Genomic DNA, 19,143 nt, shown 5'->3' with positions numbered 1-19,143 from the left:
AAAGCATCGGTGAGGTCTCGCTCCCACTCTCACTCCACACTCAGAGGTTTTAGAGTGGATAGCACTCGGTGGCAGACCCTCCATGGGAGCGCACAAACTGAGTGTAAGTGTGAAGGGAGAGGGTGTAGGGTTTGAGAAAGGCCCACTGACTTTGACCCACCATTCGGCCTCCATTGCAGGGGAGGCATAACAGGCATAATTATCCTTAAACTGGCAGGATGTAACAGAACACAGGTGAAGTTGGACTGCTGTTTCCATGATAAGTCGTTTTTTTGTTCGTTATGATGTGTTGAAAAATGTGTTTGATGGAACTCAACATGGGCCAAGTTCCACCGTCACCGATAAATACAGCAGAACACCAACTCTGTTGTTATTCAAAGTTCAAGGTTGGCCTTTGTGTCAGAGGAATGATGGAGGCCCAACAATACTTGATTTCCAAAGACATGTTTTTCTAGTTATGTTCAGTCAAGGCAAATCTGGAACTACCAAGTTTAACACCTTGCCATCCAGTTTTATTTTTGCTAATGTTTTGCAAATTAATTCAATGACAATAGATCCCTCTATTCTGATGTGACACTATTTCCACTTACACTTTCCACTTCCCCAGACTCTGTTGCCACTTATCATGAACAGCAATCACCTTAAAATTGTTACTGTGCGCAATTACGGTTCGACAGGTGAGACGGAAGTTCCACTTTCTCTTTAGTTGAAAGGGAAACTCATCACTCTAAGTCCACAACAGTAATGGCAGGACAGTGTTGGCGAGGTGAGGTGGGAGTGCAAAGCTGAAAGTTAAGAGTTTGTCCAAATAAAGAACGTAATGAACAAAACACATAACTATGGATGCAAATGCTTTCATGTCATCAGCGTGCCAGTTTGCACCACGGATTTAACACAGGCTTAGTCTGCATGAAAGATTACATACTAGACAAGACGACCATTGTGAAACAGTTGTTGTTTTAAAATAAGCATGGCTCAGTCCTGTGTAAGAGAACTGAACTACAAACAACATAAACACACATTCAGTCTGAATGCAGATCACATCTGTGTGGCGTAACACAGTTTAAATGTGTCACTGTACTAACACTGACTGCTCTGTTTGCATCAGGTAATGTCAATAATAGCAGGGTTTCCCCCCCATACTGTATTCATGGAGCTGAATGTTAAGTCAATGTTTAGGCCTATTTGTTGGCGGAAGCACTGAGCAAGCACCTGGCGAATCACGGCCTGATTTACATGAATCTGAGGTGTTACAATGTAAACTACAACGATGTGCATTGTGCATTAACCCTGTTGCTGTATCAACAATAACAACGAGTCCTTAGAGAAGCTGGCATCCATGGAGAAAAAAAAACTTACAGCCAAAGTACAGTGTGTGCCTCAAATACTATCACAAACTCACATCCTACCTGCAACCTGTTCTCTGAAACCGGAAAGCTTCGCAAACCTATTCAAGTAGTCTTTAGTAAACCATATTTCCACTTTACAGAAGTTTTCCTGTCAAAATGAGGTCAAAATGCCCAAACGCTGGCCGTGGCAACATCGACAACCTGATTCAAAAGCGTAATCCTTCACCTAAAAACTTGTTTTGAGAGCTTCTGTGAGTTTGCCGAATGAAACCACACATTGTGCATTTTGTAAAGGTGAGTTGTTCGGGATTAATGAGTTCTGATCTCTAATCGATAAAGGCATCACAACAGGGAATTGGCAGATTTACCAATCGGGTTCCGCGTTAAATCTTGTCATACCAAAGCACTCACTGTGTTTTTTTTTTACATCTATAATCCGGGGTTGCCAATTACTTAGTCAGTGTGTTGGGGGTACCCACCTCCTCTGCGTGCTTTCTGAGTGCCTTCTCTCGTTCATACTGGGTGACGAGCTGCTCGTTGTCCTCCTTCAGCAGCTCCAGCTCCACTTCGTGCTCCTGGTTGACAGCGAACACCGAGTCCAGGTTCTCCAGGACGGCGACGACCAGCGGCATCAGCTCCTTCACTACGTCCTCGTCGTATTTCTCGATAAGCCGCTCGAACTCGCGGTATATTGAACTGGCCAGACCTGAAACTCGCTCGGACATCATGGTAGAGTCCCCAGACTCGTCCTGATACAGGACTACTTCGTCCAGCTCCATTTTCTTGCCTCCAACTTGCACTTATTTCCCAGCTAACGTTAATGAGCTAGCCGCAAGCTTCAGCTGGCCAGAGGCTGTCCGCCTTGTTACTCTCCGCACAGTAACGAAACAGTGCTCCTAAAACATAGCTCGACACTATGTGCTGGACAGGAAAAGACACTGTACTTCATTAACAGACTGCTCTCCGTAGTTGTATGGACGGCTGACTTTAAAAGCTTGCTAGCCTCGACGCTAGCAGTACGGAAAAGTCTTACTTCGCTCCTGATTAGTTTCCCTGTCCAACAGATGAGCTCCCGCTGCTGCCTTCAAGTGCTGTCGGAAAGACGGAGATGGATGCAGCTATACGACAAAGCAAAGAACACCGCTGGATGAACTTGATATTTCAGAGGAAGGCGGGTATCAACTACGGTATTCAGCAAAAAAAAAAAAAAAATTGCAGGGATTAAAATAAATGGCTACTGTCTGCACAACATGTTGTACCAGAATAAATAATTTCATCCGTCCGGATGCTCAGATATAGTTGCTGTTATGTGACGTTTAGGGGGGCGGAAAACGAGCCGTAGGCTATCAGCAAGTTATTCAAAGAAGTTTAGTTGTAGCTGTAAAATAAATCATTAGATGTTTACAGATATTAAATTAACTTATGACCACTCTAATTGTCTCGCAAACAAAATTCAGCCTTTGACTCACAACATACATTACTTCCATGCCAACTTGAAGCTGCAGTACAAACTAAGCATGTGAGCGCCTGGAGTTTGATGTCTTTCTTTCTTTCTTTCTTTTTTACTATTTTAGCCATCTTTGATATTGTACAGACTCTCTTGGACTTTCCGCATTTTATCCATGCCAATGCTCGGAAACAGGATTTTACGAGGATCACTTGAAGATCTCATGTGTTTGTTTCGGGACGCCTCGCTTGCGTCACATGCTAAACAGGGTTGCTGAAGGATATGGTAAAAAAAAAAAAATGTAGTTAATCCATATTGAACTATTGCATTGGCATTATTTTTATAAAATTTGCACACGCAGCCAAATATGTATATGATTTTTGCCAAGGTATGAATCAATTACAAATAGATATTATAAAAAAAAGATATTTAACTTTATTCAAGAGGCTGCTGTTTTGAGGGATAGAAACTGTCTTGTATTTTTATGGTTTAAAAAACTGACTGGGTAAAAAAGGAGTGCTTCACAAAAGCTTTTATTTAGATCAAGGGATCCAATGCAATCTATTGAGGCTGTGTAATAGTTATGCAGGCATCAGTTAAACCCAACTTTAATATAATACATTACCTGAAAAAAAAAAGATGTAATATCCATGGCAAGTAAACAGGTTCCCACAAAATGTACAAATACACTCTCTACCTTTGTTATCTTTTTTTTCGCCAGACACCATGCACTATGAAAACTGCATTTTAGAAAATGCAGAACAAAACTTGGAGTTAATACACTGCCACCATCGCTGTCATACTTTAAAGCAAATGTTTGTCTGCATAGGCACTGTTCATCCTGATGTTTAAATATTGAAACAGATAAAAAGACTATCAACATTTACTATACAATAAAGACGTGATGCTTCCATCCACATTTTTAGGTAAAACTCTCATATCTTCATATTTTGGATGAGACTGCCCCTCAGTCCTGTAAGGAAGACAGTATCATACACTCATACAAACATAAAATGTTCACAATCACATTACAGTTAAACTGCAGCACTGTCAAATACTGTACACAACGAACATTCAAAGATCATGGCATTAAGTTGCTCATTGAGGAACTTGAAATAAAACAAATTATATCAATTAAATTATGAAAAGTGCAATTTAACAAAAACCCTCGTGCTCCAAGATGTTTACAAATCAGGTGCATTCATGGAGATCACAACATGTCAATCTCTGTGGTTTCTTGGCTCTGATTACAATCCAGCCTAGGAGCACAGTGAGTCTAAATGATACATTTCAGATTGCATTGTGCTGGCTGCTGTTGCTTAAAGACGACGGGCACAGGGGGAAGGGTCTGTCGCTAGTCAGGCTGCTGAGCGCTCGGAGCACAGCGTCAGGCATGTGATCTGCTAACATCCTGGGACTGATCAAAACACTCCTGAACGCCATTTCATTGGACCAGTCAGCACGGTACCGGACCTGGGAAAAGCAGGACCTGAGGAAAAGACACAGGAATTAGTGGCAAATCCAACTTTTACTTGTCTACGGCCTCATTCTACCTGGCTAGTTGTTGACAGTACAGCAAGCTTAACATAAGGCATTTAAATACAACAATCCTTCAAATAATGAAAACCGTCACAAAAAGGTATTATTTGATATATGATCCACTTTTATATTATTAAAATTAATTAACAAAATTTGCCTATACACCTGTGAGCTGCTGTATTATTTTGACTTTTAATACATTTTCAGAGAAATCTTTGTTAAACATTTCACATGACTGTCCACATCTTAAATCTACTGTAACCTGCTTTTATTAAAAAAATAATTTGGTTTCTTTTTCTAAAACAATTATTCATATCACTAGTTGTGTAAAGAAAATCAATATAGACCTTTTAGAATCTCAAGTATCTATAGCGTTACAGCCTAATAATGTATCAGTCAACCTATAGAAGCTTCATTACTTCTAACTACCACAAGAGGGCAAACAAACACTTTGTTTCTGTTAACAAAAATCATATTCATAGTAAATGTATTGTCTAGTTTTGTAACTAACTGCAGACAGACCTCCGTGACGGCCCGTCTTCTGTGATATGCAGAATGCGTCCGGGCAGGAACAGAGGTAAATGTGCAGCTGTGTGTGCAGGTGAGTCGTCCGACGCCAGGCTCTGATAAGATGACGAGTGGCGTATGATCAGTGACTCCTCTCCAAGCAGCGGCTGGCTAAGCTCCTCCTCCCTCCTGTTATCCATCTCAGTGGGGAAGTCGTCAGGGTCTCCCCCAAACAGCTCATACCAGCACCCCTGCAGCAGGATGCGGTACTGCAGCACACACAGAAAAAAAATACTTTTGTAATGACATCTGTGACTTCAGATATCAAAAGATTTACCGGTAGATGTAAAACGGCCCCAGTGTCTGAGCTTTGACTGGATCTCACCTTTGGCTTATTGCAGTTGGAAACTATTTTAAGAATCCTCCTCTTCAGATCCTCCATATTGGGAATGCTTAATCTTAAAAAACAGTGAAAGAACATTTTTTAGAAGAAAAAGGGAATACTGCAAAAGGAAAACAGTGCGTGTTAAAGTGTTAAAAGGAACAGAGGGGGAAAAAAAAAAAAAAAAGAGCGAGCAAGTTGTGCTCATTTTCTCCTCCCCTGTGCCTGTAATAACAGGGTCGAGCCAAATATAGACACTCTATCATGCTGGAGTCTATAATAGTACAACACGTCTATATTGGCCATTTGAAGACCAGAGTCTGCAGTGCAGTTCAAATCTATTTTTGACCTCATCGAAAACCAAACTGTCTACCCACTACATCTTAAGAACTATGATACAGCTTTAATTAAACATTACAGTAACAGTGATGGTGGATGTCACAAATAGGCAGCACACTAGATTTCCTCAGGGATTTCTTCATAGATGGCATTTCTATGTTGTTTGAAACTCTCCAGTGAGCTCATAACAGACTAAAACACACGTCTTTAGATACCTGCAGTTTTACCAGATATCACTATTCATTTCCAGGTATGACAGTTACAAACATATTAGACACCATATTGGACTTGGATTCAGTGACAAAAGGAAACATTTATTAAATACAAGATTGGCCTCCCTGGAAAAAATAAATCTGCCTCGGAAGAAGACCTTGACATCGACTTTGCAACAGAGACGTGGGATTTGGGAACACACTGTACAGTGCATCCACGTTACTTCACTCTCTCTAGGACACTGAATGATTAAATTTAAAGTCTTCCATCGTTTACATCTCACAAAGAGAGGAACTGTCTAAATGTTATCCTAATATAGATCCTACTTCAATAAGATGCCTCCTAAACCCAGCCACAGCTGGACACAGTTGTGGCATTTGATAAAAACTAATTTGATAAAACTGAGATATATACATTTTCTGACGAGACTTGTAACTAATGTATCTGAGTTTTGTTACCGGTATCCCATTCAAAGATTTCACTCTCACTCGGATCTTTTCCACCAACTCTGTAAACAACCTGTCGCCAATGAATCATTCTGCAGAGAGAATCACTCCCATGATTCCCGGCCAGCCTTGACCTCATCTTTTGTTATTGTTTTGATTGAGAGCCCCCTGGTGGCTGAATTTAGATACTGTGCATTTAACTAAGATAATGGAAGCTTACATTTGTCACATTGGTGTGTGAAAATATGCACATTAAGTTCATGGAATGGACAGGAATGTGTATATTTGATCATACATGTATGTTTGTGTTTCCTAGGAGAAAGAAAAAAAAACATAAATAAAGTTTGAAAATTAAAAAGCTTTTTCTTACCTGGGAACCAAATCCTTCCCAAGCACAACAGAGACCACAAAGTCCTTGGAGTAATCAGCTAGAGCTTTACTGTACGATGAAAAACAAAACAAAGAACAAGAAATCCAATTTTACAAGAATAAAGAGTTCAGAGAGCATGGGAACTGAATCGTACATGTTGGTTTTTAAGTGGGTTTTCAAATAAACAATTTATCAATTTATATGTCTACTTTGATTTTATTACTCAGACAATTCTATGTTAACGATGGATTTGAAAACTAAACAAAAAAAAAAAAAAAAAGGTATTAGCATCACTTATTCCGTCAAATAACTGTACACAACGGTAAATGGACCTGAGCTTGCAAAGAACTTTTCTGGTCTTCTGACTACTCAAAGGGATTTTACGCCACAGACACAATCCACACATACATGCAGGTGGTGGAGGAGGGGAGGGGAGGAGAGGGGAGATGGTAGAGTATTAGTGCTCTTTGAGAACAGCAGTGGTCAGTGCAGTCACGCAACACAAAAGCACTTGATGCAAAACTAAAAATCCTACTTTGTGGTTTATGCACATTATTATAACATATGTAATTTCAAGGTTGATGCACTGTAATGCCTTTGCACATAATCTTGGATTTCTGCAACCAGCGATGATCATTTCGTCAGTAAGTTTGAAAAAAAATTCTGTTGTCTAATTGCCCAACAGGATGTGAAATGTGATGGTGAAGTTGCCCTTATTAAAGACTTTGATTCTTTGATTGAAGATTTGTCTTATTTCGTTTTTTAAACTGAAGAGTGTTTGCAGAAGTGTTATGGCTTCCTACAAGCACACTGCTGTTTTATGTTTTTATGACATAATGGAAACAGGTATCTACATTTGATAAAGTCAGGAAGAAATCGTGAGAGGCACAATCAAATGCCTCATTCACTTTCTTCAAAATGATTGTGCGAATGGATAAAAGTTCACTTACAGGTCAAGTTTATTTTTGTCAAACATTTGCATTGAAAGTAAAACATCTCTTTCAGGTCCTTTTATAAATAAGACCCCTGGGCTAACTACGGTCCTTGTTTCCTATGCAGTTGCAAAAGTTTGATGCGTTTAATCTTCCTTACCTGAGGAGTCCTCCTGGTGGAGAGAAAGCGTAGCACTGCAGGGTGGGGAAAGAATTGCGCAACAGGATGGCTAGAAGTGAAGCGGTGCCAGCTCCCAGACTGTGACCAGTGATCACCAGTTTGTACTCCTACATACAGAGGAAGACAGGAAACATATCACATGTTCAGATAATAGTGCATAATGTTTGACCTTTGCTTAGAAACAAAGATCTGCAACAGCACAAAAAAAGCAAAAAAAAAAAACATTATGGCAATTCTGCGCTTTGGGGCAAACTATTGGGAGTGTAAATCCAAGAAATTATGAGTCTGATGGATGCAAATCAAATGTATTTACTGTAATCTTGATGTACAATTATTTCCTTACAAATAGGAACTAAGAATAGCCGCAGCAAAGTCTGCAACGGAAGAGTGGTTACAACATCAGTGGCACTTCTTACCGGTGCTATGGAGAAAGCCTGGTTCAGGATGCCATCATTCACCAACTTCTTGTAGATGTAACCTGCTGCTTGGCACATGCCCTGCAGGAGTCAAAGACAATGCAGCATTAAAACAAGATGTTATCAACAACAAACAGCCAACATGCATTTCTCTTTTTCTCTTTCAAGGCATTTAAAGAGATGGGAGAGGGGGTAAGGCAGAAGGGTTAAACTAAGATCGCTTGCAACATACTATATGAGAAACACAGTGGACATGTCATCATATGCACAGTGTGTGTTTAAAAAGACATTTACCTTGTGAGCGTAGCAGGCTCCGGTCACTCCTTCTATAGGCAGGTTCTCACATTCAGCAGACAGGTCTGTCAGGACGTCCTGCAGGACAGACAGACAGGGATTTCACACTTGCAGAAAACTGCTGAAAAACTCCTGATATTTGCCGGAGAAGCTGTATGTGTGAACGCCAACAGGAGCAGACTTTTTCGTTCGGACTTCACCCAGAGTTTCTCCTACCAGACCCCCTAGTATTTTTTCCGATGCGAGAACGCAGTAGGATTTTCTCTGGAGAATTTACCTCGAGCCAATGGGAGGAGGGAGTGACGGAGGAGAATATCAGGAGACCTGCTGAAATGATCTAGATATTTTCAGGAGTGCAGATGTGAAAATGGCTATAGAGTTAAATTAATGAAAAAACTGGGAAACTAACGGCCCATATGAGACACAAAGTCACAGACAACAGCAAACGAACAAATTCAAATCAGTGACATTTTTGGGGAAGTCCTGTTTTGTGATGTCTCCGTTTGTTGAAGTCTGTACTAGTTGGTGTTTTTTGTCCTCACTGTCCTCATACTCAATGTTTTGGTTTTGGTCTAGCACTTTTCTCACATTTGCACTATAACAAAAATGAAATCGGCGGTGTGTTGAAGAAAATTCTGTTTGATTATTTCAGACTTGTAGACAAACGCAAGAAACCAAATCACCACCATAAAAAAAGGATCTTTAACCTTTGATGCTTGTATGGATTCATTTGTTGTTACACTCACACATGCCCTCACTTACTAATCACACTCTCACTTCCTACTTAATTCTTCCTTTTCTGTATGAGCACTATTTAAGGCCTTTTTTTTCTCTTTTTAGAAGCGATGCAAACCCAGAAGTAGACAAAAACTGTGACCTTTAAACATTCATTATCCCTCTCTACAGATAGGGAAGTGATTCTGAACATGAAGAAGAGATGAGAGGATAACAGCAGGTGTACAGAGGGACATGTTTTCATGTTCACACATGACATGAAAATGTACAACTTTCAGCATCTATACTTTAAACTAATCATTTACATGTTTTGTGAACAAACGAGAGAAACAAAATGTTGATAAAAAAGACTGTAGTGTCATTTTACAATGAAACCTGGGCAGACGGAGTCCAAACTCACCTTCAGAGACAGCGTTCCTCTGACAGCCACCAGGACAGCCTCCCTCTTATGATCCAAAGCCACAAAGAACGGAATCTCATAGATCTGTCAAATAAAAATAAAATAAAAACCGCTTGTTTACTTCAATAACAAACATATTGTGGATGGGGAGGGGGTATTTCTGAGTGGGTAAAGTTGACATTCCTACCTGGTTGTGGAAGCTGACGTGGATGAAGTCTCTGTACTGCAGACCAGTGCTGTGCAGGATGGAGGAAAAGTGACAGCCAAGGTGGTCTCCTCCCACAATGTCGTACTCTGCTGCATGACTCCTACAGCTGATACAAACATATGCATTCTAATATGGGTTGCCTGGGTTACCTAGTCAGTTTCTGCAGGTACTAGTCGAACTTGGCTGGTTTTGTGATTTGTCTGAAGTCCTACTGACTCGGATAAGTAAGAAGTGTCTTACCAATCTCCACTGAGCTTGCAGGGTCCAGTGAAGAGGTTGGAGTAAACATACAGCGGCCAGCCATAAGCCGCTGCAGCAAACTGCATACAGTGAGCTGCTTTCTCCAACTCTGTCTCCAAATCTTCTCCCTTTGAATGGTTAAGGATGAACAAGCATGTTTTAAAGATTAGGGTTATGCTTCACAGACTTACATGACTCATACAGTTTACTTCATATTTTGAACTTCTTTGCAGTCTGCTCTAGCGACAAAGACGACAGACTCCTGTACTCACGATGGGGGAGGAAGGACTGTGATCAACTTCGACCTCTGGGTCTCTGCTTCGCTCCATCTTATCCTGCTCCTGGTGCAGTAAAGCCAGACCAGCTGCGATGTCACTGGGGACAAGGTCTGTGTCCTGTAACATTTTTACGAATGATTCGTTTGCAGAATTACATCTTTAGTCAGTTTGTTCACGATATATAACTTACTCGTAACTGACTGGCAGATGAAAGAAAAGAAGGCTCCACTTACAGAGAAAAATCCACTGACGAGCTGGGAGATGCTGGAGAACGCTGCTCGGTGGCTTTCGTCTTGTGGCAGACAGCAGCACATGAGCCGCAGCCGGCTCTCCCACACCTTTACAGCCAGGGAGCGAGCTGTGGAGAAGAACTGGGTGCCCTCGTTGCTCTGCAGGTCTCGTACTCCCAGCGGCTCCATGTCAGCAGGCCGGGGTCGCGGGTTACCAATCGGGTCAAACACAAACACAACACCGATCGCAGTGAACAGCAGGATGATCCAGCTGTTGGGGACACAGAAAGAGAGTTGCTCAACCAAAACACCTGTCTGACTATAAAATGGTGTGCTAACTTGTAAAATGAGAGAACCAACTCTAAACAACCAACCTGGCAACTACTGCCGCTATGACAGCTCCCACTGTGGCAGGATCACAACCTTTGCTGTCGTCAGACACCCAGACAGCTCCAAGACAGGCCCACACCAGCTCAGGGATGTACAAGAGAGCTCGCAGATACACCAGGGCCGGCATGGAGCGCCGTGGGCCGGGGTTTGTAATGGTACCTGATAAATAAATTATAAAAAGAGTTTTGTTTAACCTATAAAATAATTGTTTGTTTTATTGCACCACAGATGGATGTTTAATTAGCTGCTATGTATGAAGTGAACTATTAAGATGTTACAAAAGGACAAAATGTGTTTTGGCAGCCTCCAAAAATATATGTTACCCTTACTACTATATATTTAATTTGACAGTGGAGGTTTTCAGTCATACAAGCCATGGCAATTTAAAACTGAATTAAAAAAAAATGTCTAGAACCGAAGAAGCCTTTTGCACAAGAGTTGAAGTGTCTTCAAGATCTCCCCCGAGGTCCAGCTGCCTTTAAATTCAACTTTTAAAATAGATTCTGAACAGTTTCGCTTTCACACATTTCAGTATTTCAGGAGAAAGAATGTGTGGAAATATGTGTCAGACAAAATCAGAGCAACTGTCTTGAACACTTCTTTCATCCCATATTGCTTAATCACCTGTATTTTGAAACGTGTTGCGAAAGGAAAAAATGATGTAAAAGAATCGTAACCCTGGAGTTCCCACTCCTGAAAATGTTCTTACATGCCTAAATATCTTCATAACGATCAACAAACAACTGATTTACCTTGAGCGCTGACGTAGACAGTGGCACATAATGACAGGATGATGAGCGCCAACACGACCAACAGTCCCACCAGATAGCTGTGAAGAACTCCTCTTCCATTACAATCAAAATGACCCTTGTGATAAGTGAACAGGGTCATGGTGCCAATCCACCTGAAGAGAAAAGAAGCAGCAGATAAAAAAAAAACAACAACAACAACATCGGAGTCGGCAGCTCTCCCATTTTTACCCCCCCTCCAGAAGGTGAGAGCTTTCTGGAGCCCAGCTCAATAAAGGTTTGCCAAAACATAGTCCCTCTTCGATTTAAGCAATAACACATGATATGACATTGCTAAAGCGAAATACTCATAATTCCCTTTAACATAGAAATACACTTTTGGATTATTGTTTGAACGTAACTTGATGTCTGTGTGTGTGTGGCCATGCCAGATATCTGCACCAAAGTAGGTACAGCAGAAAGGAAAGGAGACCACAAGGCTTTGACCCCAATGAACTTTCTCCAGTCATCTCCAAAAGAAGATCAGAGCCAATCCAACTGAGCCAAACATTCACATGCACTGATATCATGAAATGGCTTTTCACTCTGCCTTTAAGGGGCCCCCAGCCCATTTCTGTGGAGCAGGCCTGTTATCATGTTTCACAAGTTAAACTCGAGGCAACCAAAGTGCTCAGGTGGAGATTAAAAGAATGTGCCCAACTTACCACAGCACACGAAAGAAGAGTTCAAAACATCCGGGGAAAACAAGGTCATCACTGGCAATCCCCCACCGCCGACCAAACACTACCATCCCAGGCATGTTGGGTACTAAAGAGGCTCAATGTCCCAGTGATGGTTTATCAACCTGCTCACCACCGTGCAGTGGGTTGGTTTCTCTCAGACAATGAACACTTCAAGTCACGCATGACTTCACTGCCGAGGCTTCACCCACCTCCCCCCCCCCTGTAGTCACATCATCACTTCCTGCCTTGCCTAATCGAAATATTCGTGTAAACAAGCTAAGCTAACGATAAACAGGATTGTTGCAGGTGCCCAATGTTATGTCCGTCCACTCTTCAGTATAACCTTTACTTTGATGGCAAATACACCGCTTAGACTTGTGACTTGTCAATACGATTAGTAAGAACATTAGATAATGTTAATGCGGATAAAGGAGCTAGCAGCATCTGGATCGTTGCGCGTCGAGCTATAGCTGTTAAGCTAGTTAAAAATAAACCAGCTATAAATAATTCAATACGTAATGAAATAAAATACTTTTTTTCACTTAGTTTACAAAAAAAAAAGTTGTTTTGTTACGCGGTCCTATTATCTCATATAATATGTAACATTAATCACGGCTACATTTAGACGACTGGGTTGTTATGTTTCGCTAAAAACACCATCAGTGTCCGTCCGCTGAAGGCGTCCTCCGGACACTGAGACCATCAAAGAAGAGTTCCACTTCCCCTTCTTTGGATTTTATTGGCAGCTGGCATCCAAAAAGTCACATTACTGCCATCTGCTGGATTTAATTATTACTCACATTCCTAAATCCTCCTCAACAAACCTGTTCTCAAGAGATATTTAAACAAGCATCTTCGGCCTCTCTCTCTCTCTCTCTCCCCACACTCCAGAATACTTTTGCAATCTCTTCTTACGAGTCCCTCTCTCTCCATTTCTGACATCATGTTATGTCTATGTGCTACATACTTTCTACATTTTATAACTACATGTTCAACTGTTTCTGCTAGGTTGCATATCTCACAAAGACCGGATGAACGTTTTCCAATGATATGAGATATGATATGATAATGATAATGAGTGTTCCACTTCCCCTCCTGCCTTCCCCAAACTTACAGCCTGTGAGAAAGGCACTTCCTCGTGGTAAATTCAAGCTCTATAAATGTATTTCTTACGGCACTGTCTGTGATCTCACAGTGACTTGCCTTGACCTAAGTCAACATTGCCGTGTTGGCCTCTCTTCATTGGCTCCCTATTCATGCCAGAGCAGATTTTAAGGTGTTGCTGCTAACTTTTAAAATATTCAATAGCAGCGCACCATTGTACCTTACTGACCTGGTGAACCCCTATGTGCCTGCCCGAGCCCTGCGTTCTCAGGGGACGGGTCTTCTGAGTGTCCCAAAGGTCAGGAAAAAGACAGCTGAGCAGGCTTTTTCTTTTCGTGCACCGACACTGTGGAACAGTTTACCTCTGGACATCAGGCAGGCTTGTTCTGTTGAGGTATTTAAAGCTAAGATAAGGACCGATCTGTTTACTGTTGTGTATGAGTTATGATTTCTCTGTATGTTTTTCTGAGAGTCCGAGTGTGTTATTAATTGTTTTTAGTTTCTGAAATGTTTTTTTAACTATATTTTGTATTAACTTTTGTACAGCACTTTGACTGAAAGCGCTATGTTAATAAAAAATATTATTACTATTATGATTAAGTGAAGTATGTCCATTATATTATCATGTTAAATTGAATTAATATGTCACCTGTCTTTATCGAGTTTTGTCACTTGAAATCATAGACTGTAAATATTAAATAGTTTAAACTCTGTGAGCCTTGGGGGCCCCCTACTGGCCTGGGGCCTCAAGCGGTTGCCTGCCTTGCCTGTTGACAAGCAGCATCCGTCCCTGCCTTGATGGCCTCTCATGTTGGCACATTTTGCAATGATGCTGTGTCGGCCGCGTCAGCTGCTGCCACCTCGTGTTAGTATTTCTTTTGTTATTATATTAGGACAGTATACTAGCTTCGGCAGGCAGGGTTACAGATGGTACTGAAGCTCGCACAACTACAGAGTCCGGTTCAATGCTCCAATGTCAGTGTAAGGATACCTCTGGTCTTGAGCTTGTATAGCACTTTTACAGTCTTGTGACTACTTAAAGAGTGTTCACACTGCACGACACATGTGAATTCACATGCACATTCACAAACTGACGGCAGAGGTTGCTCAGCGGGGGATCAAACCCCTGACCTTCTGGTTTAAAGATGACTAACAGTGAGCCACAGTCACCCATGCCAAAAGTAACCAATGAATTCATCAAGAGACAATTAAGTTTCACAGAAGCTATAGATAGATTGCAATACGGAGTCCCAGATTGGAGGCATGTGGACTAATTACCCATAAACCAATATTCTAAATGTTTTTTATGATTTAATGTATTAGTAAATGGTAAATGGACTTAAGATCGCCCTTTTTTAATCTTCTGACTACTCAAAAGTGTGTTTACACTGCATGTCACACCTACTCATTCACACACTGATGTCAGAGGCTGCTATGTAAAGTGACCATCAAAAGTAAGTAATCCCATTCCTTTGCATTCATACACCGCCGACGAAGCAGCAGGAGCAACTTGGGGTTAGGTATCTTAAGGACACATTGTGGCTGCCACTTCCACTGAGCCACAGTCCCTTTCTTTTTTGTTAGTGAGGATTGTAGGGTTCTGATGAGGCATCAATTACCTGTTTGTTGTAGTTTTGTCAAATTCTTCATGCACAAATTTCCCCCACGGGAAATCAATAAAGTTTATCTTTATCTTTATCTTTATCTTCATAAATGCTGGCAGAGATGTCGCCTGCCAATGACTTCATGTTGTAATAAAATTGAAGGGAAATTAAAAACGAAATAGTTTATCCTTAAAATAATGTCTTATCCTTTTCATTTGTTACATTGCTCATTTAGAAACAAAGGTAATTATAACATAATTATAACATAACATGCACACTAGAAAATCCCAAGACAATGGACCAGCAGCAGCCCCTTAAGGTTCACCTAACTCTGGACTAAGTGTGTCTCAGCCCACACTTTAAACTTCATGATACTTATAGCACATGTGTTGTGGAATGTGGTTTTGTGTTGATAACAGGTGTTTATAATGTTTGGTATTGCTATGGTGTCTAATTGAAGTACTCACAACACAATCGTGCCAAAACTACTGAGTTTTGAGATATTTATATGTCAAGTGTCGACATGCGCTGTATGTGGTTCTATGGTGTAATGGTTAGCACTCTGGACTCTGAATCCAGCGATCCGAGTTCAAATCTCGGTAGAACCTAATCTTTTGCCCCCCCGATCCTTTCTCAACAACGGTGTCAGCGTTATAAGTGTGACGTATAACTGACTTCTGTATGAAGCGTCAGTTAAGTGTGACATTTTAGCGTCCACACTTAACTTTATTTAGTCGTCGTTAGCATGTCGTCCTCTCGAACTCCGTCCGCCGTAATGACGTCAGTCCAACATGGCGGCACACATAGCCCGACGAGCTTCTTTTCTCCGGAGTGTAATCTTTCCACATGCTGCAAAACTGAGGAGTGTTGTTAGAGACGTAAACAACAATTTACAACCGACTATAGGTTACGCGACACGAGGGACTGACATCACACAGGTGAGCTAAATAGCAGCACAATTCAGCCATCGTGTCTTTTGAATTCTGACTACACAGGACCAAGGTAAACAAGGAATGCATCCATTTCTCTTTTAATATCAAACTGTGCGAAAACCACCTCTTGCACAAGTCAGGATTTGTGTTAAGTAGGGCTTAAACAAAAATATGATTTTAATCTGGAAGCTGGCCTACTTTAACCAAGTCTTAAAAATGTAGTTTATTTATTGGAAACAGTTAACATCACCAAAATAACAAAAAGTCAATGGTTAAAATGCTCAGGCTCAACCAGAGGTTCACAGATATACAGTCAATAAATAACAATCTATCACCTGTATAAACCATAGTGTAAACGCACTGTACAATAGTCTTATGACATTAACATGAAAAGGGAAAATCAACTGTTTAACTGTTTATTATTTTATATTTTCAGGAAGACCAAGTGCATGTTCCAGTAGGTAAATACAAAAAAACATATATATATATATATGCTCTCAACTGAATCACATAAAGAAAATATTTACTTTGTCTTTTTGTATTTTTCCTCATTACATTTCTTCTCCTTCTGGCTTTTAGACCGTCTGACAGTATCTTACAGCAGAAGCAGCGGTCCTGGTGGTCAGCATGTCAATAAAGGTCCTTAAAGTTGATTATTTATAAACGCTGTCATTGCTTGAATAGAGGAAGTATGGCTCCCCACAGCTCTTATCAGAATCCTTCACTAATACTGTGTAAATTCCTTTTTTTTTTTATATTGACATCTTTTTTCACAGTCAGCACAAAAGCAGAGATTCGATTCCATTTGCTAACAGCGGAGTGGATCCCAGAAGAAGTTCGACGCAAAATCTTTGAAAAGGTTTGTTATCCCAAGCCCTCGAGTCATGCTTAAAGCCTGGTAACAATTTTATAGTTAGGTTCACTGTTATTTTTCAAATGAAAGTGTTGTACATTATATTTTCATCAGTTTCTCTTTAAGTGTTTTCTAATAGGGTTCAAATTAAATTGTAATGAAAAGAACTGTGTAATTAAATGAACTGATTTTTTCTTTTTGAAAATGTCTTTTTGAATTTGTAAAATGTCTTAAAGTAAACTGTTTATTTATTGCTTGGTGTCGCAGAACAAAAACCGAATCAATAAGGCTGGGGAGCTGCTGGTGACCTCAGAGCTGAGCAGGAGTCAGCAGAGAAACCTCACTGATTGTATACAAAAGATTTCTGCCATCATCGCTGAGGCTAGCGAGAAGCCACATGAGCCTACAGCAGAGGACATAGCTCTTCGGGCAGCCAGGTATGACCCAGCGTTACACCAAAAAAAAATGTCTACACACCTTGATCATAAATGTGTTGTTTATTAACAGTTGACTTGCTGTGCAGGTTACAGAAGAGGGACAAGGAGAGACTCAGACAGAAGAAGATGAACTCAGCTATCAAGCAGAGCAGACGACTGGATTTTGACTAATTGATTGAACGATAAATTTAAACTTCTCATGCTTGTATTGTCAATACTTACTTATTATTTATATTTCTTCTGTTGTTTTCTAAGGACAATGTATCAAAATGAATGATGCATAAATAAATGTGTACACAAAATAAATTAAATAATAGGAAATGCATTAAAAAATGTGGAATAAATTTGTACATTGGTAAATAAAGGATAGCAATAAAACATGTCCTCAGTCTTAATGAACTTACAATTTGACTTCAACACTCACTGAAACATGTAGCCGACGGAGACCGACTTTAGGGACAAATTACTGTTTCATAGGGGCAAAATCCATATTTAAATCAGTTTTCTTCAATAACTTCCAAGTTTTATGACCGACTATCCTCAAATAAATATTTATAATTAATATTCACTTGGAGCAATGAGACACACCAACGTTTGTCCAATATTAGTGGTTTTAATTAATTAATTAATATTTAACTATTAAAAAAATCAATATTTTTCTCCTTTTTCTACAATAACTTCCATGTTTTATGACCGACTATCCTCAAATCAATATTTATAACTAATACTCACTTCGAGGAATAAGACAAACCATCTTTTGTCCAATTTTAGTGGCTTTATCCCACTGAAACATGTAGGCAATGTAGAAACAAAAAGGTAGAGTAAAACTAGCAGGAATAAAATAAAGCTAGCAGAGGATGGTTTCGATCCATCGACCTCTGGGTTATGGGCCCAGCACGCTTCCGCTGCGCCACTCTGCTCATGAGAGCTCCTAGGCCCTACATTTTCATTATGTATTTAATTTGCTTTATTTGCAATGAAGGCCAAATAAATGACTTCAGTAGAAATAAACAAGTACTCGAATCAATGCATAAATAAATATGAATAATTCAGGAAAAAAAATAACATTAATAAAACATAAATACAATTATTTTGTCAATGAAAAATATATTTCTGTAGAATTTTAGTGTTCTAATGTATTTATGTAAGTAATTGCTTAGTTAATTTTACATATATATATATTATGTATTGATATGGCCTGGAGCAGACTCGTGTGGGAATCCACATCATGACGAAAGTGGCTCGAAGCTGTTTTGAAAAGCTCAGATTCAATGTGACCATGGACTGCAAATTGTTCACACTGTCATTAAGAGATGAGTCACATAGGAGCAAAATAAATCGGATTGAGGACGCTTCTGACTGCAGTATGTATTTTGATGGCAGAAGAATACAAACCGATAAAGATAAACTGGCTCTTACTGCAGAAGCAAAAGTCGACCACGAAGGGACTCGAACCCTCAATCTTCTGATCCGAAGTCAGACGCCTTATCCATTAGGCCACGCGGTCGGAGTATTTGAGTTGAACTTACATATGGTAGATATAATTTCAGAATCGTACTGTACATTATACTGTGTTATGTTCAGAAAAGCATGCATCGCGAGGATTGCGTGCACCTCGCGGTATAGTTTTAAAATGATATACCTCTTATCAAAATACATTTCTTAACTTTTTCTTAACTTTTTCTTAACTAGCTAATGATGGACTTCAACAAAAAGCTATGAATGTGTTGTGTTCGCCTGCTTTTTAAGAGCTTGTACTGTCATTATGTTGTTCTGAGTGCCTTTGAATTGTCCCCCGGGGACAAATACAGTTATTTGAACTGAATTGAATATTATAAGACCTACT

The 19,143-nt window shown here is 40.1% G+C and overlaps 3 protein-coding genes and 2 non-coding genes across 7 annotated transcripts in view; 2 read left to right on the top strand and 3 right to left on the bottom strand.

The window, feature by feature from the left end:
• Nucleotides 1–2,563, bottom strand: part of spag9b (sperm associated antigen 9b) — a 46,946-nt gene extending 44,383 nt beyond the window's left edge. For 2 of the 3 annotated variants that reach the window (XM_029278506.2, XM_029278505.2), the window contains exon 1: nucleotides 1,829–2,563. In XM_029278506.2, the coding sequence (XP_029134339.1) occupies nucleotides 1,829–2,128 (300 nt within the window). In that variant the 5' untranslated portion in view covers nucleotides 2,129–2,563. The remainder of the gene's footprint in view (nucleotides 1–1,828) is intronic. The other variant, XM_020640109.3, reaches the window with a different exon arrangement.
• Nucleotides 2,564–3,313: 750 nt separating this feature from the next.
• Nucleotides 3,314–13,067, bottom strand: daglb (diacylglycerol lipase, beta). Its single transcript, XM_020640138.3, has 15 exons — nucleotides 12,350–13,067; nucleotides 11,649–11,800; nucleotides 10,881–11,055; nucleotides 10,510–10,777; nucleotides 10,271–10,393; nucleotides 9,999–10,126; nucleotides 9,738–9,864; nucleotides 9,551–9,634; nucleotides 8,416–8,493; nucleotides 8,122–8,202; nucleotides 7,685–7,812; nucleotides 6,593–6,661; nucleotides 5,228–5,300; nucleotides 4,858–5,111; nucleotides 3,314–4,285 (listed from the first exon to the last, which is right to left on the bottom strand). Exons 1-15 carry the CDS (start codon nucleotides 12,442–12,444, stop codon nucleotides 4,087–4,089), a joined length of 2,034 nt encoding a protein of 677 aa, XP_020495794.2. The 5' UTR covers nucleotides 12,445–13,067; the 3' UTR covers nucleotides 3,314–4,086.
• Nucleotides 13,068–15,611: 2,544 nt separating this feature from the next.
• trnaq-cug (transfer RNA glutamine (anticodon CUG)) lies at nucleotides 15,612–15,683 on the top strand. Its single transcript has one exon. It is a non-coding gene; the product is annotated as a tRNA-Gln (tRNA).
• A 157-nt stretch (nucleotides 15,684–15,840) lies between these two features.
• On the top strand, nucleotides 15,841–17,692 carry mrpl58 (mitochondrial ribosomal protein L58). Its single transcript, XM_020640141.3, has 6 exons — nucleotides 15,841–16,013; nucleotides 16,444–16,468; nucleotides 16,587–16,646; nucleotides 16,784–16,866; nucleotides 17,128–17,297; nucleotides 17,384–17,692. The coding sequence occupies exons 1-6, from the start codon at nucleotides 15,867–15,869 to the stop codon at nucleotides 17,466–17,468; spliced, it is 570 nt and encodes a 189-aa protein (XP_020495797.2). The 5' UTR covers nucleotides 15,841–15,866; the 3' UTR covers nucleotides 17,469–17,692.
• A 1,039-nt stretch (nucleotides 17,693–18,731) lies between these two features.
• trnar-ucg (transfer RNA arginine (anticodon UCG)) lies at nucleotides 18,732–18,804 on the bottom strand. The gene has a single exon. It is a non-coding gene; the product is annotated as a tRNA-Arg (tRNA).
• Between the last annotated feature and the right edge of the window lie 339 nt (nucleotides 18,805–19,143).

The sequence above is a fragment of the Labrus bergylta genome, chromosome 21 (genome assembly GCF_963930695.1).
Source record: "Labrus bergylta chromosome 21, fLabBer1.1, whole genome shotgun sequence".
Taxonomy (NCBI): domain Eukaryota; kingdom Metazoa; phylum Chordata; class Actinopteri; order Labriformes; family Labridae; genus Labrus; species Labrus bergylta.
This window is presented reverse-complemented; position numbering and strand designations above follow the sequence as displayed.